General features: G+C 58.0%; 2 protein-coding genes across 3 annotated transcripts in view; one reads left to right on the top strand and one right to left on the bottom strand.

The window, feature by feature from the left end:
• The window catches only part of UNC5A (unc-5 netrin receptor A), a 58,678-nt gene extending 48,148 nt beyond the window's left edge, over positions 1–10,530 (top strand). Inside the window, exons 3-16 of one of the 2 annotated variants that reach the window (XM_070415091.1) lie at positions 778–921; positions 1,161–1,264; positions 1,368–1,548; positions 2,102–2,269; positions 2,766–2,930; positions 3,856–4,044; positions 4,149–4,451; positions 6,952–7,039; positions 7,284–7,452; positions 7,608–7,841; positions 7,941–8,090; positions 8,181–8,345; positions 8,955–9,133; positions 9,359–10,530. In XM_070415091.1, coding sequence (XP_070271192.1) covers positions 778–921; positions 1,161–1,264; positions 1,368–1,548; positions 2,102–2,269; positions 2,766–2,930; positions 3,856–4,044; positions 4,149–4,451; positions 6,952–7,039; positions 7,284–7,452; positions 7,608–7,841; positions 7,941–8,090; positions 8,181–8,345; positions 8,955–9,133; positions 9,359–9,524 — 2,405 coding nt within the window. In that variant the 3' untranslated portion in view covers positions 9,525–10,530. The remainder of the gene's footprint in view (positions 1–777; positions 922–1,160; positions 1,265–1,367; positions 1,549–2,101; positions 2,270–2,765; positions 2,931–3,855; positions 4,045–4,148; positions 4,452–6,951; positions 7,040–7,283; positions 7,453–7,607; positions 7,842–7,940; positions 8,091–8,180; positions 8,346–8,954; positions 9,134–9,358) is intronic. The other variant, XM_070415092.1, reaches the window with a different exon arrangement.
• HK3 (hexokinase 3) lies at positions 10,523–26,937 on the bottom strand. Its single transcript, XM_070415090.1, has 19 exons — positions 26,862–26,937; positions 24,182–24,303; positions 19,681–19,843; positions 19,318–19,472; positions 19,114–19,233; positions 18,933–19,028; positions 17,969–18,068; positions 17,703–17,886; positions 17,048–17,203; positions 16,661–16,894; positions 16,016–16,311; positions 15,778–15,917; positions 15,578–15,697; positions 13,245–13,340; positions 12,974–13,073; positions 11,508–11,691; positions 11,253–11,408; positions 10,862–11,095; positions 10,523–10,776 (listed from the first exon to the last, which is right to left on the bottom strand). Exons 1-19 carry the CDS (start codon positions 26,923–26,925, stop codon positions 10,632–10,634), a joined length of 2,865 nt encoding a protein of 954 aa, XP_070271191.1. The 5' UTR covers positions 26,926–26,937; the 3' UTR covers positions 10,523–10,631.
• Between the last annotated feature and the right edge of the window lie 789 nt (positions 26,938–27,726).

A 27,726-nucleotide genomic window follows, 5' to 3' on the forward strand; every position in this document is an offset into this window, starting at 1 on the left:
TGTCAGTGACACGCGAACTCATTTTTTTGGTTGATTTTTCTTTGTTAAATGGCATTTAAATATATAAAATAAATATCAAAAATATAAGTCTTTGTTTTACTATGGTTGCAGATATCAAAAAATTGCTATATGTGACACGGCACCAGAGTTAAGTTAGGGTTTTTCAAAATGCTGACATGCCGAGCTCAAAAGGTTCGCCATCACTGACCTACGGCAAGCCCTCGTCCTGTGAGCATGTTCCGTCACCCGTAGTGGGAGCAGTACGGCCCAGGGCTCGGGCGGGGTGGATGGGGTGTGCAGAGACAACAGCCAGCATGTGGGGATTGCTTGCTAAGCCCAGGGGTCTATTATCACACTAGGCAATGGGTGCAATTATCCTGTTAATAGCTGCTATTATGTTATCACGTGTCAGGGTCCACCTGCTAACCCCCAGGGAGCTGAGCCAGATCCTTCCTCACCCTTTTACCCACAAAGCCCTCAGGCTGGCCAGTCTGCCACACCCCTTCTTCCTGGGGTCCTGGGAGGCCAGCCCCTGCTGCCCGAAGCCCTGTTAGGGGCATTTCTGTAAGTGACTCCGGAGACAGGCCCCTGGGTAACGGAGCACAAAGAATGGAAGGACTAAGAACCCGCCCCTAGCTTCCAGGGCAGACCCACCGAGCTCCCGTGGATCCCCCAGAGTGCCCTCCAGGTTGAGAGTTGCCCCGGTGTCTGCTCTGGCCTGGAACAGGGAGGCTCAGTGTGGCCTGGGCCCTAGCAACCCACCCCTCCCGCCCCCAGGCCTGCCTGCCATGGAGGTCTGCATCAATGTCTCGAGGCAGCAGGTGGAGAAGGTGTTTGGGCTGGAGGAGTACTGGTGCCAGTGCGTGGCCTGGAGCTCCTCAGGCACCACCAAGAGCCAGAAGGCCTACATCCGAATAGCCTGTGAGTCCGGGGCCTGCCCTCAGGTGGGGGTTCCAAGGGTGTCACTGGGTGGCGGGGGGGGGGGGGGGGGGATCCTGTCAGAAAGCCTGGGTCCTGCCTTGATGGGAGGAAGAGCCACCCATAGCCACTGGGCACTTGGCACCTCCTTCTGCCATGTGCCGTGGCTCCTGTGGGACCGGGGAAGCAGGCCAGCTGACAGGCACGAGGCGCCCAGCTGGAGGACACTCTTGTTCTTCCAGATTTGCGCAAGAACTTCGAGCAGGAGCCGCTGGCCAAGGAGGTGTCCCTGGAGCAGGGTATCGTGTTGCCCTGCCGCCCGCCGGAGGGCATCCCCCCGGCAGAGGTGAGGGGACTCCCAAGCTCGGGTCCTGCCTGCCCAGCCCCCAGGCTGACCCCCGGGGACTGCTCTCACCCGGGGCTGTGCAGAGGTGTGGCTCCTTCCCCAGGTGGAGTGGCTCCGGAATGAGGACCTGGTGGACCCGTTCCTGGACCCCAACGTGTACATCACCCGGGAGCACAGCCTGGTGGTGCGACAGGCGCGCCTGGCCGACACGGCCAACTACACCTGCGTGGCCAAGAACATCGTCGCCCGCCGCCGCAGCGCCTCCGCCGCCGTCATCGTCTACGGTGGGCCCCGGCACTGGCGGGGGAGGGAGAGCTCGGAAGTCCTCGGGGTGGCACTGTGACTGGCTCCCCAGGGAGGCAGGGCCAGGTGTCCTCCAGCTGTGGGCTGACTGGGAAGGGCGGGGCCTTTCTGGGCCTATCAGGGAGCCAGAGGGTGTGTCGGCGAAGGTGCGGGGTGGGCTGGTCATCTGTAGCCACACCATCCCTGGCTGACTGTGGGCAGGGAGCATTGTGCAGGAGATGAGGGTTCAGAGGGAGACTAGGAAGTGACCTTGGGCGGGAAGTAGTGTTCTGGGCGCCCCCAGGAGCAGGCAGAGGGAGCGGGTGCAGAAGTTGCCCCTCTGAAGGCTGGAGTCTGAGCTGGAGGGGCCTGGGAGCTACAAGTCTGGGCTGGCTGCCCTAGTGCCCACAGCACCTGCTGGTGGAAGGAAGGGGCAGTTGGCACAGTGTGGCCTGCCCTCCAGGGCTTCCCCTCCAGCCCCCTGCCCTGGTCCCTGGGCCAGCATGTCTGAGGAAGCCCCCGCTCCCTGACCCCAGTCCTTCTCTGTCCGGCCAGTGAACGGTGGGTGGTCGACGTGGACCGAGTGGTCCGTCTGCAGCGCCAGCTGTGGGCGCGGCTGGCAGAAACGGAGCCGGAGCTGCACCAACCCGGCGCCTCTCAACGGGGGCGCCTTCTGTGAGGGGCAGAATGTCCAGAAAACAGCCTGCGCCACCCTGTGCCCAGGTACCAGCAGCTGCCGCCTCCTGCATCGCTCCTCACCTCGCCATCTCCGTGCCCTGGCTCCATCACACCCGCCAGCCTGCCCCCCATGGCTCCATCCCACCCGCCCGCCCGCACGCAGGGCCAGGCTCAGTCCAAGGCCAGGATGGGGTTCAGTGTGATGGAGGCAGGGCTCGGTCCATGTCCGGCTCCGTCTCGGCAGAGGGTCTGAGCCCCAGAGTTTCAGGTACAGTCAGGACAGGGGCAGCCAGTGGGGCAAGGGCAGGGCTTAGCCTGGGGTGCCCACACGGCCCCGGGGCCGCGGCAGCCCCCTGGTGTGGGTAGAGCCAAACAGGCAGGTGTCATTGCGCCTCCCATCATTAGCATGTGTCATCCAGGCCAGCTGGACACCAGAGGGTGTGCAGGGTAGGCCTCCCTGGCCCTGGCCTTGCACCCAGAGCCTGAGTTGGCTCCCCAGGCTGACAGCGTCATCTCCTCTCTCTGTGTCTGTCTCCCCTAGTGGACGGCAGCTGGAGCCCGTGGAGCAAGTGGTCGGCCTGTGGGCTTGACTGCACCCACTGGCGGAGCCGCGAGTGCTCTGACCCAGCACCCCGCAACGGAGGCGAGGAGTGCCAGGGTGCCGACCTGGACACCCGAAACTGCACCAGCGACCTCTGTGTGCACAGTGAGTCCTCTGCCCTGGGAGTCCTCTTGAGTTGGCCAGGACTGGCCCTGCCCAGCTCCAGGGAGGTGGTGGCTCAGGCATTTAGTCCCCTGCCACAGGCTGCACCCCCTCTCCAAAGCTCAGGACCCTCGGGAACCCCCATCATAAACACCCACATGCGTGCCCTTGCACACCCCAATACACCCCTTGTCTCCCCCAAAACATGCAAACTTTTGAGCTTTTACTGTGCACATGCCCCCCTCCCCGGGCCTCTCCTGAAGCGTCACCTCCTCCCTGTCCCCCAGTGCACAGGCAAGTCCTGTGGGGACACCAGGCCTGTGAGGCCTGTTAATTACAAGGCCATAACTAACAATTAAAGATCTCTGTTGGATTTTTTCTCTAGAACACACCCTCCCCCATTCTTTCAATTAAAAACCTAATTATCTGTGTCAATTCCTTTCTGATGGACATTTCTTCCATTATGCAAAGCCCTTCTAAAATCAATACGGCTTCCTCTGGGCAGTCAATCACCCTCCCCAGCCGCGCCCCCGGCCTGGAGAGGCAGGCGAGGGGACGAGCCCTGCCAGGGACCAGGGACCAGGTGGGCAGACCCCCCAGGAAGCGGATCCCATGCTCTGGGGGTCCCAGGAGCTCCCCGTGGCTTCAGCTGCCTGGGCCCCAGAAGCGGGGGTTCAGTCTAGCAGCCCCATCCAAGGCCGTCTGGGGAAGTGTCTCTTCCCCGCCCTCCTGGAGATCAGCAGCCTCCGCCTGAATCGAGCCTGTGAGGGATGTGATTGGCTCCGTGACACAGGAGGTGGTGGCAGATGCAGGGCGGGGATGCTCGCATGCTGACTCCCTGCTCCCGCGCCAGCGTCCACTTCCCAATAGTGCTGATGCCCAAGGAGTGGGAACCGCTGACCTCTCCCCACCCCCTTACCCCCTGCAGCTGCTTCTGGGCCAGAGGACGTGGCGCTCTACGTGGGCCTCGTGGCCGTGGCCGTGTGTCTCCTACTGCTGCTGCTCGTCCTCATCCTCGTTTATTGCCGTAAGAAGGAGGGACTGGACTCAGATGTGGCCGACTCCTCCATCCTCACCTCCGGCTTCCAGCCCGTCAGCATCAAGCCCAGCAAAGCAGGTGTGGTGCCTCTGCCCCCAGCTCCCACCCTGGCCCCCATGCCAGGGGCCCCCCGGGCCAGGCCGCCCTCAGTGCCACTCCCTGAGTCTGCCTTTATCCTGCAGACAATCCCCATCTGCTCACCATCCAGCCAGACCTCAGCACCACCACCACCACCTACCAGGGCAGCCTGTGTCCCCGGCAGGACGGGCCCAGCCCCAAGTTCCAGCTAACCAATGGGCACCTGCTCAGCCCGCTGAGTGGCGGCCGCCACACGCTGCACCACAGCTCGCCCACCTCTGAGGCCGAGGACTTTGTCTCCCGCCTGTCCGCCCAGACCTACTTCCGCTCCCTGCCGCGAGGCATCAGCAACATGGCCTATGGGACTTTCAACTTCCTCGGGGGCCGGCTGATGGTCCCTCATACAGGTGGGCAGGGCCCCGAAGTGCTCGGGGAGCTCTCAGAGTCAAGACTAGCATCCGTGCCCCTCCTCTGCCACTCAGCCTCCCCCCAAACGCGGAGCTAGGCCAGCAGGGAAAGGAGGTCGAGTCTGGGAGACGACCCAGTTGTGGCTGACAGTGGGGCTGGCACTGAGGCCGCGGCCAGAGCTGTCTCCCTTCTGTGGCCTGGGGCACAGGACTTCTGTCCATTCATGTACATGTGCCGGCTCCAGGAGGGCCCTGGGCTCCCAGGTGGGACAGGTGAAGAAACAGCAAAAGACAAGCACCTAGACAGGGGCTCTTCCACCCACCACCTCACACAACCCCTCTGCCGGGGTCTCTGAGACACCTCGATAAAAAATCCACAGACCTCCATGGGCATCTTTCAAAGAAGCTGCGTACCTCTGGTGTGGCTGGCCACTGCCGCCTGAAATTCTCTCTTCCCTCGGCTTAGAGGACCTCACACAGCCCTGGGTTTCTGGTCCCTTTTCAGCTGCTCCGGGTGCCTGTTCCCAAATGTAGGTGTTCATCAGAGCTCCCTCCTGGCACCCTCTCCCACTCCATGGCTCTAATCGCCATGTCTGTGCGGATCACTCCCACTCCTAATCCCCAGCCTCAGTTCTCCTGGGCGACAGAATCCTACACCCAGCTGCCTCCTGGGCAGCTCCATCTGGAAGTCTCACATTCCTTGTGCCCAAAACGGCACCGTCTCCCACCCTCCCCCACAACCTCCTGCTTCCCGGCTTTCCCCGCCTGAGGGACAGCACAGTCGAGTCAGAAACTGGAGGTCACCTTGACCTCCTGCTCTTCTTCACTTGCCCCTCACCTCTACGTCAGTCACACACCCATCCCATCATTCCTCCTCCTCGAATGTTCCTGCGCCCCACTGCTCCTCGTCTTCCCGCTGCCTCTCCCGGCCCTGACCACCACGCCTGCCTGTCATCGGTCACAGCGCCAGGCATTCGCCGGGTGCAGCCACACTTTGTCATGTCCCTCTCCTTTCCGGGGCTTCCCAATGCCCCCTGCAAAGCCCACGTGACAAGGCCACAGTGGCCCCTTCCCTGCTGGCCAACTGTGGTGGCCTCTTTCCTCCTGAGGAAGATTCTGCACATGGCAGCCACGGTGGGCTCCCAGCACCCCACCACACACGATCCCTCTCCCCTCCCACCAGGTCTTGGCCTGGCAGCTCTCCCTCTCTGTGCTTCATGCCTCTGCCATAGGGATGAGGTGAGATGGTCCATGCCTGAGGAAGGGGCAGGCACACACGGGTGGTCAGTGACGATTGTGGGGTGTCTGCCCCCGCGCCCAGGACTCTTTACTGCCATCCATCTTGTTCTCCCCACTGGGCTGGGTGCTTCTTGAGAGCAGGGCCCGTGGTTTTGCCTCACCTTCCTGAGTGCCTGCCCTCGGCGTGAGCGTTCATTGACTGGGAATGCAGGTGTGTTCACACTCAGTCTCTGGGACTGTCACCAACCCCGGCAGCCGGTACCAGGAGGCAGCGCGGGTTGAAGGGAGCAGTAGCTGTAAGCACTCCATCACTGGCTCCCCTCTCCTGGGCTCCAGTCCCTGGGAAGTGGTGACCGTCCAGCCAGCCCAGCCAGCCGCCCACTCTGGAGAGCATGCCTGTGCCTTCAGATTTGATGGGACAGAGTCATAGAATTGTTCTCCCTCTTCTAATGTAGAGGTTCCCTGTCCTGAAAGGGCAGGAAGGTGGGGCACAACCACCCCTCGCCATCCCCAGAGCAACTTCCCAGCCCCTACTGCCTCCCCTGGAACCTCTCCTCCCTCGGCAGGCGCTTTCTGATGCTGCCCCTGCGAGAGGCTGGGGCAGGGGTGACTCAGCCAGACAGCAGGACACATGCACAGTGGCTCCCAGACCCAGGAGGGCTATCAAAGCGGCGAGGTTGTTCAAGGCCCCGGCCCCACCTATAGTGGGCCACTGCCCATGTCATGCATGGTAGCAGAGAGCTGCCATCCCCAGAGGCGGCCAGGGCGTGTGGAGGTGGCGGGGTCGTGAGCAGGGGAGGAGGGCAGGGCACCCAGACAGAGGCAGCTCTGGGCGGTGGTTCCAGAACAGCGAGTAGGCAGCTCAGACTGGGCTGGAGATGCTGCTGGGAAAGCAGTTGGGGCCAGAGGCGAAAGACCTTAAATTCCAGGCCAGGGAGCTAGACTTCATCTAGTAGGAGTAAGGGAAGGCTTTAAGCAGGGCAAGGGGAGGTAGGTCCAGCATCCCTGGCACCTTTTGTCTCGGTGTTTTCTGTGCCCAGGCTCACTGGGCATGCTTTGCCCACCCAAGTGTCTTTGCGCTCTCTTGGGGTCACTGTGATTCGCTTCCTGCCGTGTGGATAGTTGAGCAGTCCCTGTGGCACCACTGTCCACAGGCCAGGCTAGCACCAATCCGTCCTCAAAGGGAGGCTCACAGAGGGGCTGGCAGTGTTTGGTGTCTTTGCAGCCTGGTAAGCCCGGCCCTCCTCCCGCTCTATCACAGGGGTCAGCCTCCTCATCCCCCCAGATGCCATACCTCGCGGGAAGATCTACGAGATCTACCTCACGCTGCACAAGCCGGAGGACGTGAGGTGTGGGCTTGGGCCCTGCAGCTGAGGCTGGGTGGGCCCCCTGCCTGCAGTCACCAGGAAGCCACCTGCCCAACCACTGCTGGGCCTTGTCTGGTCTGGCCTGAGGGGGATCCGGGGAAGAGCTGCCCCTAAGCTCAACCCAGCTCTGCTCCTGACCCCAGGGGCCGCTGCCCTGCCCTATCCTACCCAGTCCAGTGTGGTCCATTGATGCCTTTCCCTCCCCACCTGTACTTCCCCACTTGAGGTTGCCCCTAGCCGGCTGTCAGACCCTGCTGAGTCCCATCGTTAGCTGCGGGCCCCCCGGAGTGCTGCTCACCCGGCCTGTCATCCTGGCTATGGACCATTGCGGGGAGCCTAGCCCTGAGAGCTGGAGCCTGCGCCTCAAGAAGCAGTCCTGCGAGGGCAGCTGGGAGGTGAGCCCCACTGCCCACCCAAGGGAGCCAACACCGGCCTCCGAGTGGAGCCTGGCTTCCCACCTGGCCCTTGAGCCAGGTCCCTGTCCCCAGTCTCTGGCCACCCCTCAGAGCCGCACTTGGCCATGAGTTGACCCATCGGGCCCTACCCGCAGGACGTGCTGCACCTGGGTGAGGAGGCGCCCTCCCACCTGTACTACTGCCAGCTGGAGGCCAGCACCTGCTACATCTTCACCGAGCAGCTGGGCCGCTTTGCCCTCGTGGGAGAGGCCCTCAGTGTGGCCGCTGCCAAGCGCCTCAAGCTACTTCTGTTTGCCCCCGTGGCCTGCACCTCCCTAGAGTACAACATCCGAGTCTACTGCCTACAGGACACCCGAGATGCACTCAAGGTACTGCCCAGCCCCACCCTCTGTGCGCCTGGCCCTGAGGGCTGAGGTGCAGGGGCTCTCCCAGCCCCCGGGCTCAGCTGACCACCTGTGGCCCTGCAGGAGGTGGTGCAGCTGGAGAAGCAGCTGGGAGGACAGCTGATCCAGGAACCTCGTGTCCTGCACTTGAAGGACAGTTACCACAACCTGCGCCTGTCTATCCACGACGTGCCCAGCTCCCTGTGGAAGAGCAAACTCCTCGTCAGCTACCAGGTGAGGGTGCTCAAGGTGCCTGGAGCCGGGCCCACCAGCCACGGGCACCCTTGACGCTGCCCTTCTGCCTCCCCCCCCCCCCCCCCCCAGGAGATCCCCTTTTATCACATCTGGAATGGCACACAGCAGTACCTGCACTGCACCTTCACCTTGGAGCGTGTCAGCCCCAGCACCAGTGACCTGGCCTGCAAGGTGTGGGTGTGGCAGGTGGAGGGTGACGGGCAGAGCTTCAACATCAACTTCAACATCACCAAGGTGGGCAGGAAGGGCATCAGCACTGTCATAATGTGTGCCACACCCCAGGCCCGCCCTGACACCTCCTCCTCGAAACCAGAAGCCGCTTGTCCTCTTCCTCCGAGTCTCCAGGGAGAGGTGCAGGTGCAAGTAGACAGATGCACACAGATGCAGTGGGACTGACTTGGAAGGGACTGAAGAGGATGTGGGAGCAGCAGGAAGGAGAGGTGGAGTGTCCTGGGCTTCCCTGAGGAGGACTCTGTCCTGGGCCTCAGAGGATCAGTAAGAGTGAGACAGGCAGCAGCGAGGGAAGGGCGGCGTTTCTGGCAGTGTCTGAGTTCAAGGACACAGGCAGTGAGAGGAACACGGTGAATCCCGGGTGTTCAGCAGAGGCTGAGCAGGGCGGGTAGGGTCAGGGCTGGTGGGGGAGGAGGGAAGGAGGCCAGATAGCTCCTGTGCTCACTGGCTGTGTGACTTTGGCAGGTCATTAACCTGAGCCCCAGTGGGGGTGTCAGGTGGTGCTATGCTCTAAGGTGGTTTGGGCGCTCCCCCAGGAGGTTGCCGTGGGCTTGGGCCAGGGCAAGTTCTAACAGTCATCTTCACCCCTTTGCTGTCCCCTCTCCTCCCCAGGACACAAGATTCACAGAGCTGCTGGCTCTGGAGAACGAAGGGGGGGTCCCAGCCCTAGTGGGCCCCAGTGCCTTCAAGATCCCCTTCCTCATTCGGCAGAAGATCATTACCAGCCTGGACCCACCCTGTAGCCGAGGTGCCGACTGGCGGACTCTGGCCCAGAAACTCCACCTGGACAGGTGCCTGGGAGATGGGCAGGGGGGATTGCAAAGGCCACCTGCAGTCCAGCCTGGCGGGGTAGGATGGGTGGGGTGGACAGGACAGTCTGTGGGGCCTGTGGCCCATCCATCAGCAGCCAGGGCATCCAGTATGGTTGACAGAGGGGTGGGCTGGGGGGCAGGAGGCAGTAGCCTGGGGTGAGGCCAGGCCACTAATGGGCTCCCTTCCTCCCCTTCTCTCCACAGCCATCTCAGCTTCTTTGCCTCCAAGCCCAGCCCCACAGCCATGATCCTCAACCTGTGGGAGGCAAGGCACTTCCCCAATGGCAACCTCAGCCAGCTGGCTGCAGCAGTGGCCGGACTGGGCCAGCCAGACGGCGGCCTCTTCACAGTGTCGGAGGCTGAATGCTGAGGCCAGCCAGGCCCCCACACCTACACTCTCACCAGCTTTGGGACCTTCCAGGGACAGGCAGAGCCGGACGGGGCCTCCCCACACCGGGGAGCTGTGTGGACAGGCCCCTCCTGGTGAACGCTGTCTCTCCACACTGGCCCTTCAGACCCTGCCCATGCTCCCGCCCCTCCAGGGCCTGCCAGGCCAGGCTGGCACTGCCACCTGCCCCCAGGGCCCAGGCTGGACAGTGCCAAAAGCCAGCCCAGGCCCAGCCCCTGTGTGTGTGTGTGTATGTGTGTGGTGCTACCTCTCCCCCCGCCCCTGGCCGGGGACCGCACACGCACAGCATGTGTGCACACACTGGGCTCGGGACGCACCCTGGAGCTCCTGCCTGAGCTGGACCTTATGCAAACATTTCTGTGCCTGCTGGGTAGGGGCACATCTGAGGGGCCCGGCTCCAAGCCTGTGGGACTGAGGGCCACAGCCGGATGGGGGGCGGCCCCTGGATTCAGGCACACGACCCCTACACGGGCATGTGCCCACGCATGTCTCGTGTGTCATCTCACCGGCTTCCCCCTCCCCCGCACACACGTCATGCTGTACACCTGGAGGCCACTCACATCTCTCACGCCCGGTATCAGTCCACATCTGCCTCTCACATGCTGCCCTTCTCCCACCCACCCAGGGACACCCAAGGCTCCTCCATGATCCTCCCCCTTCCCCACCAAGAGGAGCCCTGCCCGACGGGGCGTGTGAATATGCAACGGGAGTCCTGGGCTGGACAATGGCGAGTGTGCGTGCCGTGGCGTGCCCGCTCCTGGGGCCTGTCGTGTGAAGCTCGTGCCCTGACTCTGTCTTAAGTGCATTCACGCACTTACACTTGGCCTTATGTACACAGCCTTGCCCGGCCGCCGGGGCGCGTAGGGATTTTAGCGGACGTGAATGTAAATAAATTATATATATATTGCTAACCCAAGTGCTGCTTCTCTCGGGGAAGCCAGAACTTGAGGTCAGTGGCCACAGAGGGGTCACACATGGGCTGTTCTGGGAGTCCTGGGTGGCTGAGCCTGGCTGGGGCACAGGTGGAGCCCAGCCCTGGTCCAGCACAGCTGGTTCCTAGAGACTTCTTCAGACATGGGCCTGCTTGGCCAGGCGACAGGCAACGGCAGTGACCAGGGCTGCACCTTTGCCCGACCCATCCTCCGACTGCAGAAAGGTGACTGCACAGCAAGGGGCCAGCTCCCGCACAGTGGCCGCCACCAGGCGAGAGAAGCTGTGAGGGGAGGGGCTGAGGTGAGCCCAGGACAGCCAGGCCCTACCCAGGCATGCCTCCCACCCGGCCTGGCATCCAGACTCACTGGGGGTGCAGCTTGTAGAGGGTCCCATCCACTCCCACGGACACAGTCAGCTCTTCCAGGCCCCGGTTCTCACGGATCTTCTCCACCACGGCAGCCACACCTGCCCCACAGAGCTGGGCTGCCCGCTGGGACACAGCCTGGCACACCTCCAGGACCATCAGGGTATCATCCGAGGTCAGGGGCAGCCCCAGATCCTCAAGGATGGCTCGGACCTGCCTCAGGGCCAGGCTGTCACTGGGGACAGGAAGGAATAGAACACAGAGGTAGGGTCTGGCATTAGCTCCCCTCGTGGCTTCTGTCCTGGGTGGGCCTCCCTCCAACCAGCCTTCCACACAAAGTGAACAGAAAGGCCCCTTTGGGAGGTGGGAGGCGGTAACGCACAGCTCAGCACCTTTCAATCTCAGACAGAAACTTGGTCTTGAAAATGTCCCTGGTCTGAAGGCTCTGGGTCTGCTGACCCCGGAAGAGAACTCCAAGGCTGGTCAAATGCAAGAGGATGTGGCGGACGATCTCCCCCAGGTACATGCCACTGATCATCTTCTCAAACCTGCATGGAAGTGTGTGTGCCCACAGGGTAGGAGACCCCATCCACTACCATCACCAGCGGAAGCCACCACCAGCCACCCCTGCCCGGCCCGGCCCACACCTCTGTTTGCCAGGGTTGATAGATGCTTGGTCCACACTTGCATCGAAGCAGGTGCTGAGCGTGTCCAGAGAGCCGTCATCCCCAAAGGCGCCCCACTCCATGTTGATGCACATGTGGCCGAGGTCCCCAGCCACTCCTGCCACATTCCGGAGCTCCTCCATGTAGCAGGCATTGGTGCCAGTTCCTGCAGGAAGGCCAGGCGGAGTAGGAGCCATTTACTGAATCAGACAGGACCCCCTCTGATCCCTTCCTGCACTGAGACAGCAAAATGTGGGCTCATTTTTTACATCTCCATCTCCCCACACTCATGCCCTGCCCCCGGTCCTGATCTTCTTTCCTTCCTGACATTCTTGTGCAGCCCCTGCCAGCACCAAGCCCCTGGGCCTCCACTGCTTCCCCTACCAGCTCCACCATCGGTGCATCTCCCGTGCTTCCCCCGGGCACTCCTAGAAATGCCACCAGCCATGCCATTCCCCTGGGAGATGTGTGATAGCCCTCCACTGTCTGCAGGTGAGACGCCTAAGCTCCCTGAACTGGTCTTCAGTTCTTTAGTCAAACTAGCAGGTGCTGGGCCAAGAGCCAAGGACGGAGACAGGAGTCAGACCAGAGGAGCCCCGCAGTGGCCAGAGGTGGGGCAATGAGCAGACAACTCAGAGACTGCCCGTATGTGCCTAAATGAAGGTGCAAAGAAGAGCATCCTGGGAGTGCCGATGAATCATCCTGCCTAGAGGGTCAGGAAAAGCTACAGAGAGGAAGTAAGTTGGGGTTTAGCCTTGAAGCCAAGAAGCACAGAAAGGAACGGCATTCCAGGCAGAGGGCAAAGGCATCCCTTTCCTATCCCAACACCCGGTCAGCTCTAGGCAGGTGGACTCCTTGCAACCCCACCTTGACTTCCTCCATCCAGTGGTTTGTTCCCATGGCAATTTGGCCACACCCCTCCGAGTGCCTGCCCATGCCCGGCTCTATGTTCAAGAAGCTCCCGGTCCCACGAGTGGCTATCACCCACCCTGTGCTCTGAGAGATGGATGCCTGAGGACCTGTGGGAGCCCTCCTTCCCTGCCCAGCCAGATCCCTTCTTTCAAGGCTTTCTTTGCAAGTCCCACTCATCGTGGGACCCCTTCCTTTCTGAGCTCAGCCTGTCACCCTGGCACAGAGTCAGGTTCAGCTCTCTCTGACTGCCACATGCTATTCTAGGCTCAAGCCCTGCTAAATGGTCAGTTCTGAAAAGGCAGGTGTCTTCTCCCTTTATGTGTCCTCCTATCCCTTCATCCATCCCTCAGCTGGCCACAGGATAGGTGCTTAATAAAGACTTAGAATCTTGGATGACCTAAAGGACCCTCATAGCTCATTCTCTGTCAATCCCTGGCACCCTCCCCCCCAAGCCCCTCCACCCCAGCTCCAAGCACTGAGTGTCCCATGAATTAGCATCAAGCAGTAGGGACACAAAAGAGCAGGGCCCTCCTCACCAACAATAAGGCCGACCTCACAACGGGGGTCCTCATAGCCACAGGACATCATGGTTCCCACTGTGTCATTGACAATGGCAACGACAGTCAGCTTCATTGCCTGCACACAAAAGGATGAGGCTAGTTGCTGGGCAACATGGTCGTCACGGCAACTGGTGCTGGACCCAGAGGTCTCTACTGCAGAGGGTCCCCCTCTTAGGAAGCGAGAGACCCTTTGCTCGCCTCAAGGCCTGCCACAGTCCCAAAGCACCCCTGGAGGCAGACTCCCTACCTGTCTGCGCTCAAGGGCTTCCCGCAGCAGACGCACGACATCTTGGCCCTCACAGTTTGATGCATTGAAACCCTTCGTCCAGTTCAGGAGGATCCCCTGGGGTGGGACCAAGGCAGGGGACCCCTTGGAATCCCACTTGGCCTCCCCAAAGCCTGCATCTCCTCCAGCATACCATGTTCCCCAGGTCCACTCTGCCCATACAGCAGAGGGCCTTGCCCTCTACCCCCTGCCAAGTCCTCAGAAGCCTTCCAGTGTGAAGAAACCTATTAATAAACATTCAACCTATGTTAGTACCAGAATGCTCAGATGCTCTCAGGGTTTGGCCATTTTAAGACTGTTGCCCAGAAGGAATGGCCCTTCGTGATTGGGTGAGGAAGGGATGGAGCTTGTCAAATGAGTGCTGTGTGTGAGAAAGGGGAGGCTCGGGGTCCACATGGCAGCAGATTCTGCTCTTCTGAAAAGAACTAGCCAGAGTCGCTTGAGAGAAGGAATTCTTGGAGCTGGGACAGAGCTGTGTCATTGGGAGATTCACACGTGTGTTCCAGATGTAAGTGAAGGACGAATAGAAAAGCCAGAACCCAGACATGTGGGCAGGATGGAAGGGGACAAGACAGCTAAGCCTTTACTGTGAGAAATTGGCCTTAAATTGTGAACTTAGTGACGGGGACTTGGCTGTGCGTTTCTTGGTGTGCTTCTCTAAGTGCGGGGGGGCGGGGGGGGGGCGGAGAAAATGACTGCTCTGCCCACGGGGAAGCGTGGAGAGCAGATCTGAAAATCTTTAGAGCAGGAGATTAGGAATACTAACCAACATTTCCCCCAGTAATATTGTTGTATCACTTTCCCTATATGACTACATCTAGGGTTTCTGTGCTCATTGTCCCCAAACCAGAAACCAACAAGAGTGAATGAGAGGGAGGCCAGTTTGTGGGAGACCAGATCATGAGAATGAGCAAAGCTTCCCTGCTCCCAGACAAGACAAAGAACCCCTGGCCTGGGAAGGGGAGGTGGGGCCGGCAGAGCCAGCTTTCGGATGGCTTCCTGAGAGAGGTGCTCTGCGCCCTCCACGCTGGGCCCACCCTTGGGCGGGAGGGAAGGAGACACAGGATTTGGGTGGTCTGAGAGGAGAAGAGGCCTCTGCCCTCCTTCCCCAGGGAGGTGTGAGGACCCAAGAGAGGAAGTAGTAGCCCCCTACTACTTCCCAGTGGGGGCCTGGTGTCTCCCCAGGAGTTTCCCTTTTGTGTCTGCACATTCATTACAGCGAAGGATGATCACTGTGCAGCCAAGAGGGGCCCCTAGGGGCGAGGGGGTCTCCAAATTGATCAACATTAAGTTTTCACCCTCCAAAGATTGTGGGTTCAACACAGAAATTTAGTTCAGTGATAGATCAATAGGATCATGTTTCCTGCATGCCTTCTTTTGCATCTTGAGTCCCACCTGCTTCTCACACTTTATAAGAAATAATCAAAAGGCGCCAGCCGCTCAGCCCGGAGCGAGAGGACCAGCGGAGAGATGCAGTGGCCGTGCGGGTGGGGGAAGGCAGAGTACGGAGGCACGCATCTGGGAGGGCAGGGCTGGAGCAGAGGGCGACAGCCACACAAGGGCTGGTTGGAGCCAAGGAGGCAGAGCTGCTCAGAGACGCAAGTAGGGCAGGACGCAGTGGGCACCTTCGGGGACAGTGTACCCCTCATCATAGCAATTTTTCGCACAAGTTGGGATGTTGAGGAGGGGACTCCTGAGAACCTGGACTAGAGTTCCAGGAGGACCTGTTTGCATGACAGGCCTCAGTGTGTGCACGAAAAGTCTAGCGTTCTTGTTGAAGGGTGCGTGGAGGTGTGTGCTGAGAGCCTGCTGCTCTGCCACCCCAGTTAGGCACCCACCCCAGCCAGGCACTGAGAGGGACGCTGGCAAGGCCAGGAAGGGGAGAGAGGGCAAAGGACCCGTGTGAGCACAGCCCTTCGAGCGCCTGGAGCCAACGCTGCTCCCTGCAGGCCCTGGGCCAGACACCAGTGTGTGGTCAGCCTGGATCTGGGCCTGCACTACTCCCAAGTGCCCACGCCTACCCCTGGCTCCACTCTGCTGCTTATTGGCAGGCCCCAGGGATACCTGTGTCCTTCTCCATCCCAGGCCTCTTCGTGACTAGATTCCAGGCCACTTTACCACTTCCACCCATTTGGGCACACTACATTAGGGAAACTGAGGCCGAGTGAAGGCTCAGCCCAGTGGTGCCTCTGCCTGCCCCTCCCCCCAGTCCTCTCCCCAGCCTCCTGCGAGGCCATGAAGGGCATGTGGGTGGGAAGCCCTGGGAATGCCTTCCTCCAGCCCTCCCCCCTCACCTGGTCCAGGCCAAGCTGCCTGCACGGGAAGGAGAAGGTGAAACCCAGGGGGAGGCTCTGCCCGCTCAGGCCCTGCTTCTGCTGGAAGTCCAGGATGCAGTCCACGATGTGGTCAAAGAGCTGAGGGGCGGCACAAGTCAGCGTCGGGGAGAGGGGCACCGCCCTTCCCTGTCCCTGCTTCAGCCCCAGGCTGTGAGTACCTGCTGCCCAGAGCCCTGAGCCACACACTCAGGGATGGAATAGACCTGGTTGGTGATCTGCACGCCTTCTGTGGCCACATGTACCAGGAGGACTCGGAAGTTGGTGCCTCCAAGGTCCAGCGCCAGGAAGTCCCCCCGCTCTGTGGGACGGAGACAGGACAGAGTGGGTGGCTTCACTCAGCACACACTGACCCCCAGGAGCCCATGTCCCAGTCACACATTCAGGCCAGGTCCTCACCGCTGCCATCAGGAGTGGCCCGGACATAAGTGGGCAGCATTCGGAGGGAGGAGGCCTCCCCTTGGAGCCCCTTGACCATGGCCTCCCGCATCTGTGCCTGCACCACTGCCAGCTGCTCGCGGTTCAACCGGAACGGTGCCAGGGTCTCCTCCAATAGGCGCCGGTGGGCAGCCAGGCGGGCAGCCACCGCGGTCACCATTGCCACACCCCGGCCGCCCCCGTCCACAGAAGGGATAAAGGAGACATCACATTCAGGGGCCAGGAGCGTCACCGTCTCCTGCAGGACACTGAGGAACCTGCACAAACACATGCGAGGCCCATGCTGGCTTGGTACCAAGCCCTGACCCCCAGAGCTTCCTGAAGCCTGGACCCCATCATTTCAAATCAGTTCAATTCTAAGTTTATCTGTGCACCAACGCCATGCCCAGTGCCCCCAGGGACCCCTCCCTTGCACACCCAAGGAGAAGCATCTTTTCTCTCCTCTGACGTCTTTTGACCCCCAGCCCCCATCTGGCCTCACCCTGCCCTGCAGCCATGGTACTGGAGTGCCCTTGGGTGCTTGTCACACACACACACACACACACACACACACACACACACGTTTTCCTGCTACCTGCTCACACAGGATCTGTGTTTTCCGAATACCTGGGGTGGTGCTCAAATACTCGGCCTCCAGTGGCCACAGCGATCTGAAGCGTCTGCTGCTCCCGGCTGTGCTGGAGGCGGGTGAGGACGGCAGCCAGGGCAGCGGCGCAGAGCTGGGCGGCTCGCGTGCACACGGCCGCGCACACATGCCGCACCAGCTCGGCGTCCGAGGCCCCCGGGTTCAGTCCCAAGTCCCGCAGGATAGCGTGCACACGGGCTGTCCCAGCCGAGGCGCTGGGGGGACAGGGTGCTACTTTGAGGGTCAAATATCCCAGATGCTCCCTGTCCCTCTTCCCCCAAAGCCCCGTGGCTACCTGGGGGGCAGAGCACCCTCCCTCTCCCAAGCAGAGAAGCCCATTGTCCACCCCACTGGCTTCCCACACTCACTCCTCCATCTCGGCCACGTGCTCCAGGAGGATGCCCCCTCGGCTCAGCAGGGCACGGGAGGTGCAGCCACCAAAGAGGACCCCGTGCTGGGCCAGGTGAGCCAGGACCTGCCGCACCAGCTCACCCAGGTACAGGCCGCCAATCATCTTCTCAAACCTGCCGGCCGGAAGGGTGGCTGGAGAGGTTTTCCTAAGGCTCGGCCCACATGGGCCCACATGGGCCCACCTGTGAGAGCCCTCAAGGAGGTGTTATTTTCTTTAGGGTCCCCAGGCTGGAGGTTCCAGAAGCAAATGACTTCCCAGGAGACAGGTGGATGATTACCCAGACCCCACTGCCCCCTCCAGTTTGGGTTAGGGTTAGGGGGCTTCTTGGAGGGTGGCAGGACCCAAAGGGGAGGGTGGGACACTTGACTCAGCTACCCGCAATCTCCAACTCCTGTCAGGGCTAGCCAGAGCCAGGAATAAGGGAGGGCCAAGGTGTGAGAACTCTGAGTTCTAGAACCTGGAGCCCTTCCTTCTATGAGCCTGGCCAGGGCCCCTGAGGGGCAGCCTGGAGCTCCTGGGAGGGAGAGGCTGGCCCTCAGGGCTGGCGCACAGGGCAGTGGGGGGGATGGGGAGCAGAGCAGAGAAGGGCCTAGAGTAGAAAGTCAGGCCACCTCTGGGCACCGGGATTCAGGGACTCCTGGTCCAGGATGCGGTCGAATGTGGTCAGCACTGACCCCAGGGCCCCATCATCACCGAAGGAGCCCCACTCGATGCTGACGCAGACGCGGCCGCGGTCCTCATCCAGCACCGCCACGTGCCGCGCCTCCTCCATGTAACACGCGTTGGTGCCAGTGTCTGACAGACGACGACCTCATCAGGGCCTGCCCACCAGGCAACCGTGCCCCCCACCCACTGCCACAAATGGCCCATGGCTCACCTACAACAAGCCCAACCTCGCATGGCACAGTCCCCAGCTCGCAGCCCATCATGGTGCCCACCGTGTCGTTCACCACGGCAACCACATCGATGCTGCAGGCCTGGACAGCGGGAGGGCAGAGCAGGGGAACCTGGGGTTGGGCAGGGCTGGGGCCCTGTCTGTGATGGAGACTCCCAGGCCAGGATGAGGCCCCTTGCTGGCTCACCCTCATCCTGGCCTGGCTCCCCAAGCCCTTCCCGTCCAGCACTGACTTCCAGCCATGCACACAGTATAGCGGCCATTAGTTCCAACAGCCTGGCCTCCTCAGGCAACAAGACGTTAGCATATGCCCTTCTCTGAAACTACATCTTCCCCAGCCCCAGCTTATGCACCTGGCAGTCTCCTCCTCCAAGTCCTTGCTTGAGGCACAATGGGCCCTCCCCAGGGCTCCCAGGGCCATGGATCCCCCTCAACAGGGACAGTCTTTTATTGAATGCTTTCCCCACTGGACCAAGAGGCCTTGAGGACAGGGTCAAGCCTTTTCATCTTTGTTTCCCCCATGGCCCTAAGCATTGGTTTGACCTTTCTTAGCCTCAGTCTCTTTACCTAGAAAATGGGAGTGGCAGCAGCATTTACCCCAAGGTTAAACTGGATAAAGGGCCCTGACTGGTTTGGCTCAGTGGATAGAGTGCTGGCCTGCGGACTGAAAGGTGCCAGGTTCAATTCTGGTCAAGGGCATGTACCTTGGTTGTGGGCACATCCCCAATAGGGGGTGTGCAGGAGGCAGCTGATCGATGTTTCTCTCTCATTGATGCTTCTAACTCTCTATCCCTCTCCCTTCCTCTCTGTAAAAAATCAATAAAATATATTTTTTAAAAAATAAAAAATAAACTGGATAAAGGATATAAGCAGGAAAGAAAAGCAGGCCCTCCCAGAAGCACAGGGCAGGCCACATGGTTGTCCCATGGCCCCTGCCCCCACTCACCCCCTGCCTCTCAATGGCATCTCGAAGCAACTGGACCACATCCTGGCCTTCCACACCACTGCACCTAAAACCTTTGGTCCAGGAAATGAGGGTACTCTGGGGGGAGAAAAGTGGGGTCACTCCAACAGCCTTCATTGGGCTGTGGCCCCTCCCCACCGTCCCCATTCCCACTCCGCCTCACCTTGTCCAGGCCTGTCTGGTGACAAGGGAAGGAGAAGTTGAACCCAAGCTGCAGGCCCTGTCTGTCCACAGGGTGCGCATCCAGGAATTCAGACAGGCAGCGAGCCGCAAAGTCGAAGAGCTGGGGGACACGGGAGAGGCTCAGCTCTGCCCAGCGGAGCCCCAGCCACCCTGTGGTCCCACTGCCTGGGCAGGGAGCCCTCACCTGCTGACCAGGACCCAGCATCACCTCTTGGGGGATCAAAAACTCCTGGCTCCGGGGCTCAATCCGGTGCCCCTCAGTGCCCGTCAGGGTCACCCACAGAACACGCAGTGAAGCCCCCGTGGCTCCCAGCTCCAGCACCACAAAGTCTCCTTGCTCTGAGGACAAGTGGTCAAGAGAGGCAAGCAGCTGTTGATACCAAGCTCTCTGCCTCCCAGAAACATTCCCAAGGCCTGCAGAGTCTTGGTCAAGGGAACTTAGAGATGGGAACCTTAGAGATAGGAACAGGGATAAGAAACTACCCCCTCCCCCAGATGACAGCCCTCTCCCCAGGCCTGGTCACCTGTCTTAGTCTATGTCACCCACCAGTGCCATGTGGGGTGGACTCCACATATGTGGGCAGCATCCGGACAGCAGGAGCAGGGCTGGCCTGGCCCGTCAGTGCCTGCTCCATGGAGCGCAGGAGGCTGGCTTGGATCTGCCGCAACTGTGTGCTCGTCACCTTGAATTGATTCAGGCATTCCTGCGCCTGGAGGAAAACAGGCTAACATCTGGGCAGGAGCCCTTTTGGCCTAGCCAAGTACCCCAACCCCAACCAGGACAAGCCAGCCCTGTCCTGCTCATACCTCTTCTCACCTGTCCAGACCAGCCCCTCCCTCAGCTTCCCCAGGGCTGGCCTGAGCCCTTTCTGAGCCTGGTCTCCCAGCACCACCCAGCGCCACACCTCACCTCTTCCCACATTCTGGCCCTCTGGCTTCTTAGGGCCTGCACCACCTCCAACACCCTCAGAAGGCTCCTTTCTGGAGGAAAGACCCACCCACTTCCTCCTGCTCCATCCCCTCGTGTCTCCTCAGATCACTATACTCCTAGCTCCTCCTATTTCATTGAACTCAGGGTTTGACAAGGCCTTTCTCCTGTCACACCAGGACTGACCTGCTCTGGGTTCCCAGTACCCAGAGCCAAGCTTCTCAGTGAGTTGTCATTGAAGAAGCAAGTGAATGAACACATGTGTGAACAAACTTCAAGTTCAGGTGCTTCCTTCTCCAGATCCACTTGATTCTGGAGCCTGAGCAAGCCCAACCTTCACTTTTTTTTTTTTTAAGACACCACCAATACTTATAGTTCGACTCTCTCCCATAGACCAGTGCTGACACTGGCAAGGACTGGGCCTCCCATAAGGAGAGATCCACCTGGGGGCCCAGTGTGTCCACCCAGGTGTGCTCTGGGCTTGGTGGTGGCCTGAGGACCTAAGTCCTTCCCCAGGGTTCCCCCATCCCAGAATCCTTGTGGGCCTGGGAGTGGGTCACCCCCGGGAAAGCTCCCTGGGTAGAGGAACAGGTCATGTGGGAAGAGGTCACATGATGCCTCAAAACCTGCCACGCCAAACATCAGCATGAGACAGGAGGGAAACGAGGTCAGAGGGTAGAATCAGGAAAGCACGGCAGGGGGTCTGAAGGTGAGGCACTGAGGAGAGTCTGGAGGTGACCCCGCAGAGGACGCCCTCCCCTCCGTTGCCGTCCCTCCCACAGGCATCGGGGGAGGCCCACCCACGCACCCAGTGCCATTCCCAGCACCAAGTGCTGCTCCACCAGCTGAGGCCTGCCCTGTGCAGCTCAGGCTGCAGTGTAGGGACAGAAAATAAGCAAATAAGCAGATAAGATGGTCTGGTAGTAATGGCAGCTTAAAAAAAAACAAGCAGGAATAGAAGTCGAGAGTGAGCAGGGAGGTAGAGATATTTTTGGACATTGGTCAGGAAAGGTCTTCCTATGGAGGTGACCTAAAGGAAGGAAGGGAATGAGCCATGTGAAAATCTGGGGAAAGTGCCCTAGCCAGTTTGGCTCAGTGGATAGAGCGTCGGCCTGTGGACTGAAGTCCCGAGTTTGATTCCGGTCAAGGGCACAATGCCCAGGTTGAGGGCTAGATCCCCAGTAGGGGGCGTGCAAGAGGCAGCCAATCAATGATTTTCATCATTGGTGTTTCTGTCTCTCTCTCCCTCTTCCTTCCTCTCTGAAATCAATAAAAATATATTTTAAAAAAGAAAAAAATCTGGGGAAAGAGCATAAAGGGACTTTCTTCAGTGCAAGGGGATGAATTTGGGGGAAGACTGGAGCAGGAATAGATTAGCATGAAGGGAGGGGCGAGGAAAGCAGAGGACAGGACACTGAGTTCTTCTCCACCAGAAGCCCTCTGTGGGGAGCTTAAAAAGCACCCTGCTATCTCCCCTCTATAGGGAAACCTCCTCCGGGCAACCTCTGGGCCAGCTTCAAAGAGGCCCAGCAGCCTTCCTGGGTTCATTGGAGAGCCCCAGCCGGTGACTCCATTCTCCTGGGCTTAGCCTTTCCCAGGCCTCCTCCTCTGGTTGCACAGGAACTCCGTTCCTGCAACCTGCCACCCTAAGCTGGACCCGTGTTTATAAAGAACCACTGGGATCTGGATGAGGAGGCTGGGGAGACTGGGAGGAGAAGCTGCCCATTGAGGAAGATGGGAGGGCTCTCTCCCACCCCTGCTTTAGGAAGAGATGGGAAACAGAAGCCTAAGGCGCAAACGACCCTAACAGGAGTGCCAGAAGTTCAGCCCGTGTTTACGTTACAGCAGATGCTTACAGCAGCCAGGAATGCTCAGAGGGGCTATTCCCAGCACAAATGAGGACACTGGGGCTCAGACGGGGACAGTCATCTGCCTAAGCCAAGCAGCTATCAAGGCACAGGGTGGGATTTGAACCTGACCTGTTGGACTACAGAGATGTTTCTACATAAACGTGAAAGCTTTATAAAAACTAGCAATTTCTGAAAAGCCCCCAAAGCTGATAAAGGTTGCAGCGAGGAAACCACATAGGACCTGGCATGAGATAACTTACATCTGAGTGTTGCCCTGCCACTTTCTGAATGTGTGGCCCTGGGCAAGTCAAACGTCCCTCTGAGAGAACAAGTCGCCTCTTATGCAAAACCCAGAGAATAATGTTATTCAGAGGCCCCCAAGCCCCCAGTGCCAGGGCCACGTCTTACTCACAGTGTATCTCGGAGCCGAGTGGTGGCTGCTCAAGGCTGGCGGCACTCAGGACAGATTTGCTGATTGAGTGGTTGTGGGGGCATAAGAATTAAAGGGGATCGTGCACATGAAAGTGTAAAGTACTGTTCAGGGTGAGGGCTATGTTTTTATTGCTTAATGATAACAGCAGAATGATGGAGTTGATGGCTTAGGCAGATGGATGTTTTTCCTTCCTTTTCCTCCCGGGTCCAGCGGAAGGTGCAAGAGGAGTGACAAGAAGATGGCAGAAGCCACAAGAAAAACAGGACTTCCCTGGCCGACTCTGGTGGGTGCATAGTAGCCAGGAGAAGCTACTGGGTCGTTCCCCTCTATTTCCCCTGAGAAGACTGGGGAAAGACCTCAGCCAGGAGAGCGAGAAGCAAAGCCTTAGAAAGAGGCTGATCCAATATGGCTTCAAAGCTGGCTCCTTCGAGCAGCTTGCATGTCGGTCAGTCTGGGCTCATTGCCCCACCTCTCTGAGTGGTTTCCTTCTCCATCCAGCAGGAGGTAAAATAGCACCCCCCTTTTCTGTGAGGACTGAGAAGGGGTGGGACAGTGGCTGGCCTATAGGACATGCTCACTGAAACGTGGGTTTCCTTTCCTCAGAGCATGAGGTACAACTGCCTGGAAAGCCTGATTTATTGCCCCTCTGTTGGCAACAAGAGACCTGGGAGGAGAGGTGGGGAAGGGACTCTAAGAAGGGGCTGCGCTCTGACCACGCATGGGAAGGGGGCCGAGGGGAAGCCTGTGGTGCTGAGGTGGGGCCAAGGCCAAGGAGAACATGGCATCCCTGTGAAGTCTCCCAAAGCCTAAGGGAATGTCTTTAAACTGCAGGTGCATGTAATGAAGTCAGCAGGGCAGATGTAGGACCGACACGGGAGCAAGGGCATAAAGTGAGTGGGAGATGGCGGCAGGCCAGGCATTGCTCACTCCTGTGGCCAGCGGTGGGTGGTGGGTGGTGGGTGGAGCACAGAGGAAATGTTTACAGCAGGGTCTGGGGCAGAGATTGGATGAGGGTGAAGTGGAAGCATGAAATGCAGTGAGGGGTAATGCCCCCACAGTTTGGGCAATGAACCAAGTCCAGCAGATGTCAGGACAAGCTGGAAAACTAAAGAAGCTGCAGGGAACAGTTGAAGAACCCTCTCTCGATGCCTCTGTCCTTTATTATGTCCTGTAACTCACTTAACCCTCCAGGGGGTGGGTGGACTCCATTTTCTTTTCTTCCATTTTACTGATGAGGAAACAGAGACTAAGGGATATGAAATGACTTACACAAGTGTTTCCGGCTCAAGGATGTGGTATGCAAGGGCTCTACATCTTGGTCAAGAGGACAAAAGAGACTCACTTCTGAGCTAATCGGAAGCTTGTAGAGTAAGCCGCACTGTAACCTCGGCTCAGTGTGCCTGACTGCATGGCGTGGAGGGGAGGGAGAGCTGCAGGAGTGACTAGAGAAGTGGGGGAAGGAGGGTCCTTAAGAACACAGCTTTCTAGACTGGGTCAGCCCATTTGGGGCAGAGGAGGTGCCTGTGCGGCAATGTGGCCAAAGCAATATATGTGGGGCTGAAAGATCTCAGCCCAGCTCAGACTCCTGTCATGCCTTAGTCAAAGGCACACCATTTCTCTGAGCCTCCTCTTCCTGGGCTGTAAAGTGAAGAGCTAGTCCCTGCCTTGCAGTTGTGTGGAGCGTTGTAGGAGACACTGACCAGATCAGATATGAAAGGCTCTGAAAACTGGAAGGTGCTACAAAGGTGTGATCACATGGCCCCACATCATCGTTAGCCAATCCTGCTCTTGACAGCTCTCAATAAGCACCTTTACAGGAACCCAGTGCTGAACTTACCAGCTCAGAGCTCTCCGGAGAGCAGGGCAAGCCCTCCTGGGGGCAACCGGGGGCTCCTTCCTCTTGCCACAACCCTACAGGCCCAATGGAGTCCATGTGGTTCCACAATTGGGGGTAGCCACCTATGGGAGGAAAGAGGCAGCCTGGGTGAACCCCTTACTCTACTGGCCCTAGGGGGCTGTGACTCAGACTCTTTCTTCCTTCTGAAGGGGACAGGAAGGAAGCTATGGGCAGAGCTCAGAACCTCAGTCAGTTTCCAGAAGCATGTGTCATAAGAGAGGACCAGGAAGGCTGGTTTCTATTCCTAATGCCTTTCGTTCATTCTGTCCTGTAACTCACTTAACCCTCCAGGGGGTGGGAAGGTTCATTCACATTTACCAGTTCCTTTGCCTACTCCGCTGCCAACCAGGGCCCCACCTTCAGGGACCTCACAGCCCTACAGCAATCCCAGCAGGGTTGACACAGGCATCAACTGAGATGGACAAGCTGCTGTGCTTAGGAGTTCAGGAATGTGCTAGAGCTTTTGGAAGTGTGTGATGGGCTGGAGCAACAAGCAGGCTGGACCACAGATGTTTCTATGCCAAGCTGAGGTGCATGGATTTCTTCCTGAAGATAGATGGAGAAGAAGTGAGGGGTGGACCTGTGCTTCAGTAAGGGCTCCTACTCATGACACAAACTTTGGGCAAGTCATTTATGATACCTGTACAAGGTTGGTGAGAATTACATGGAATAACACCTGGAGAAATGTTTTGGAATATTTAATTTAAACCTCAGCTCCTGGGTGGGTTTGGGGAGGAGCAAAAGAGATAATAAGAGCAAAAGAACCTTGCTCAATGTCTTCAGATTTATTTGCATGAAAACTCTATGAACCTCAATTTCCTCTTCTAGGACAGGAAAAAAATTAAGTTCTTGTGAGGATTAAAGGAATTAATGATTCTGAAAGTCCTTTGCACACTCTAAAGGACTGTTGGAATGTCAGGTGTGCTCACTCAAGCTAGAGGTGGCACTGATGTTCCAGGAGGATCCTGAGGGAGCCTCAGTGATCCAGGTGCCCTTCAGGGGAGAAGGAAATGAGAAATGCAGTGGAGGGTCCAACAAATCACTCCACCTCTCCTCCTGGAAAGGCAACTTCAGGAAAGACACCTTCTACCCCTCAACCCCTCCCAACTTCTACTCCCATCACTCCCTGTGGTCACCTATAATCTGACCGCCCAACCCCAGCCTTTGGCTGAGGCCCCACTAGTACTGTCCTCTCTCAGGCATGCAGTCATGAGCATTCTCTTCACTACAAAATACTCTTGTCCCTTGGCTTCAACTGCCAGTTTCTCCTGGGCCTCCTTCCTAAATCTCTCATCATCTTCATTAACTCCTTCTCTCCTCTCCCCTTAAACAATGGGGCTCCCAGGTTTCTGATAGCTCTCCTTTCCACACTCACTCATCCCCAAGAATTGATTAAAACTTCTGTGTGAGGGCTCCTAAATATCCCTCTCCTGAGCCAAATCCTGAATTCTAATGACCTATTAGATATCATGATCCAAACTTGGAGAGGCTCCTCACACTCAACACATTCATTTTCTCCTTCACTTTTGCCCAAGATTCTTCTCCTATGCTCCACCTTCTCCTACTCTAATCTGTCCACCACCAGCCTGCCCTGCCACCAACAACTGTGCTAAAATAGATTTTATCATGTCATTCCCCAGATCTATCCCCCTAAGAAAGGAACTGTCACATTCTGATGGCTCCCACTGCAGAAAAAAAGTCTAAAACTCTTTACTATGGCATTCCAGGCCCCTAATCCTGTCCTCCAACCAAGCTTCCTCCCACTACTGCCCTTCATATGCTATACACTGACTACAAGCTTCATTCTGTCTCTTGATGTCTAGCCTTTGTTCCGTGTTCCCTGAGCCTGGAACCACCGTGTCTGGATCATCTCTGCATCTTCAACGCCCAACACAGGGTTCAGCATAGGTAGGTGCTAAACAGCTTTGTGAATTTGGGGGTGGGAAGGTAGTCTTATTCAGAGAACCAAGAAATCCATTTCTAACAAATATTCCCAGAGTCATATAATCTTACACTCAGTTTCTAAGTCTCTCAAATGGGAATGTTAGTTCCACATACATTATAGGTCAGTTTCAAAGATAAAATGGGGTAACTGAGGCAATTACCTTTGGAAAGGGCCAAGGGCTACACACAGTGGTGAGCTTTCATTCTCCTTTCAAGGCCCAGCTGGCTCAGCCATTCATCCATTCACTCTTTTTCATTCCCTCTTCTATTTCACATTTGTTCAGCACCTCTCCATGCCAGGGACTGTGAATCTTCCTCCAAGAAACCCCAGCATTTACCCTCTCAGTAAATATATCCATGTCTGTCTCTTCCAGCTGAGAGTCCTTGTAGAGATGGACATGTCTCCCATATCACTAGATCCCCAGACCCCAGCCCAGGTCGCACACATTTAAAGAACTGTGGGGCTCTTGGCTTCCCTCAGCTGAGCCAGCTACATGGAATGAACCTTCTTTTAGAAACACATACCACAGATGTTTGCTGGGGAGGGAGCCACAACTGAGGACCAAAGGCTTAGTCTTTCCAGCCTTCACTCCTCCAGTATGGGCCAAGCAGCAGAGATAAGGGTGAGGGTTGGGGTTGAGGCAGGTAGAAACTAAACAGAGGAGGAGGCTCTTACCTGGGGAAAACAGCAGTTGGTCAGTCTCCTCAGGCCTGGGCGCTTGTCCCTCAATATGAGGCATCCCACGGGCCTGGTTTGCACCCAAAGTGAAACGCACAAGTGACCTGATAATGTCCCCAAGCCCCACCCTTTTATTAGACAACAGCTAAGTCACTTCCTTTTGAGTCTGCCCTAAGAGGAGCCGAGGGTAGGCAAGGCCCTGGTGCAAACTTAAGCAAGATGACCACAGGAAGTTGGAGAGGTAAAATGGGTCAAGGGCTCTAGGACATGCTCTCTGCAAGGATGGGAGTTCTGTCCATTTTACAAAAACTCAGAGTCTGAGCTCTGAGGTGGTGGCTCACCCCTGGAAAGAAAATGGAGAGGCCTAGTCTGGGAAATATGCAATCCAATGGACAATTCAGCAAAATGTGGAAATACTAGTGAGTGAGAGGTCATGTGAGCACAGAGACTTGCCTTGGAGTGGGCAGGGCAAGCTGAGGAAGCTGAGCCTTGAAGGAATGGTAGTATTCTGACAGGTTGTCCATGGAAAAGAGAGGAGCATGTACAACATGATGGAGAATCAGACATCTTCATGGAATGGAGTATAGCTCCAAGGTTCTGAAGAGGATGCATGGAGATGGGGCTGCGTGGTGGAGTGGTGGAGCGGTGGAGCTAGACTGAAATCTAGCCGTTAGTCTATAGGCCGAGGGGGACAGTAGGTTCACAACATAGGTCTTCTCTACTGAAAGGGGAGGGGAGTCTCAGGCTGTAGTCAATCTGTTGGCCACCAAGTTGGTTTTCCCCTGTACTAGTCTTTTTTTTTTTCTTAATATATTTTTATTGATTTCAGGGAGGGAGGGAGAGGGAGAAACATCAATGATGA

The sequence above is a fragment of the Myotis yumanensis genome, unplaced genomic scaffold (assembly GCF_028538775.1).
Source record: "Myotis yumanensis isolate MYYU_CA2020_CCGP unplaced genomic scaffold, mMyoYum1.0.hap1 SCAF_5, whole genome shotgun sequence".
NCBI lineage: Eukaryota > Metazoa > Chordata > Mammalia > Chiroptera > Vespertilionidae > Myotis > Myotis yumanensis.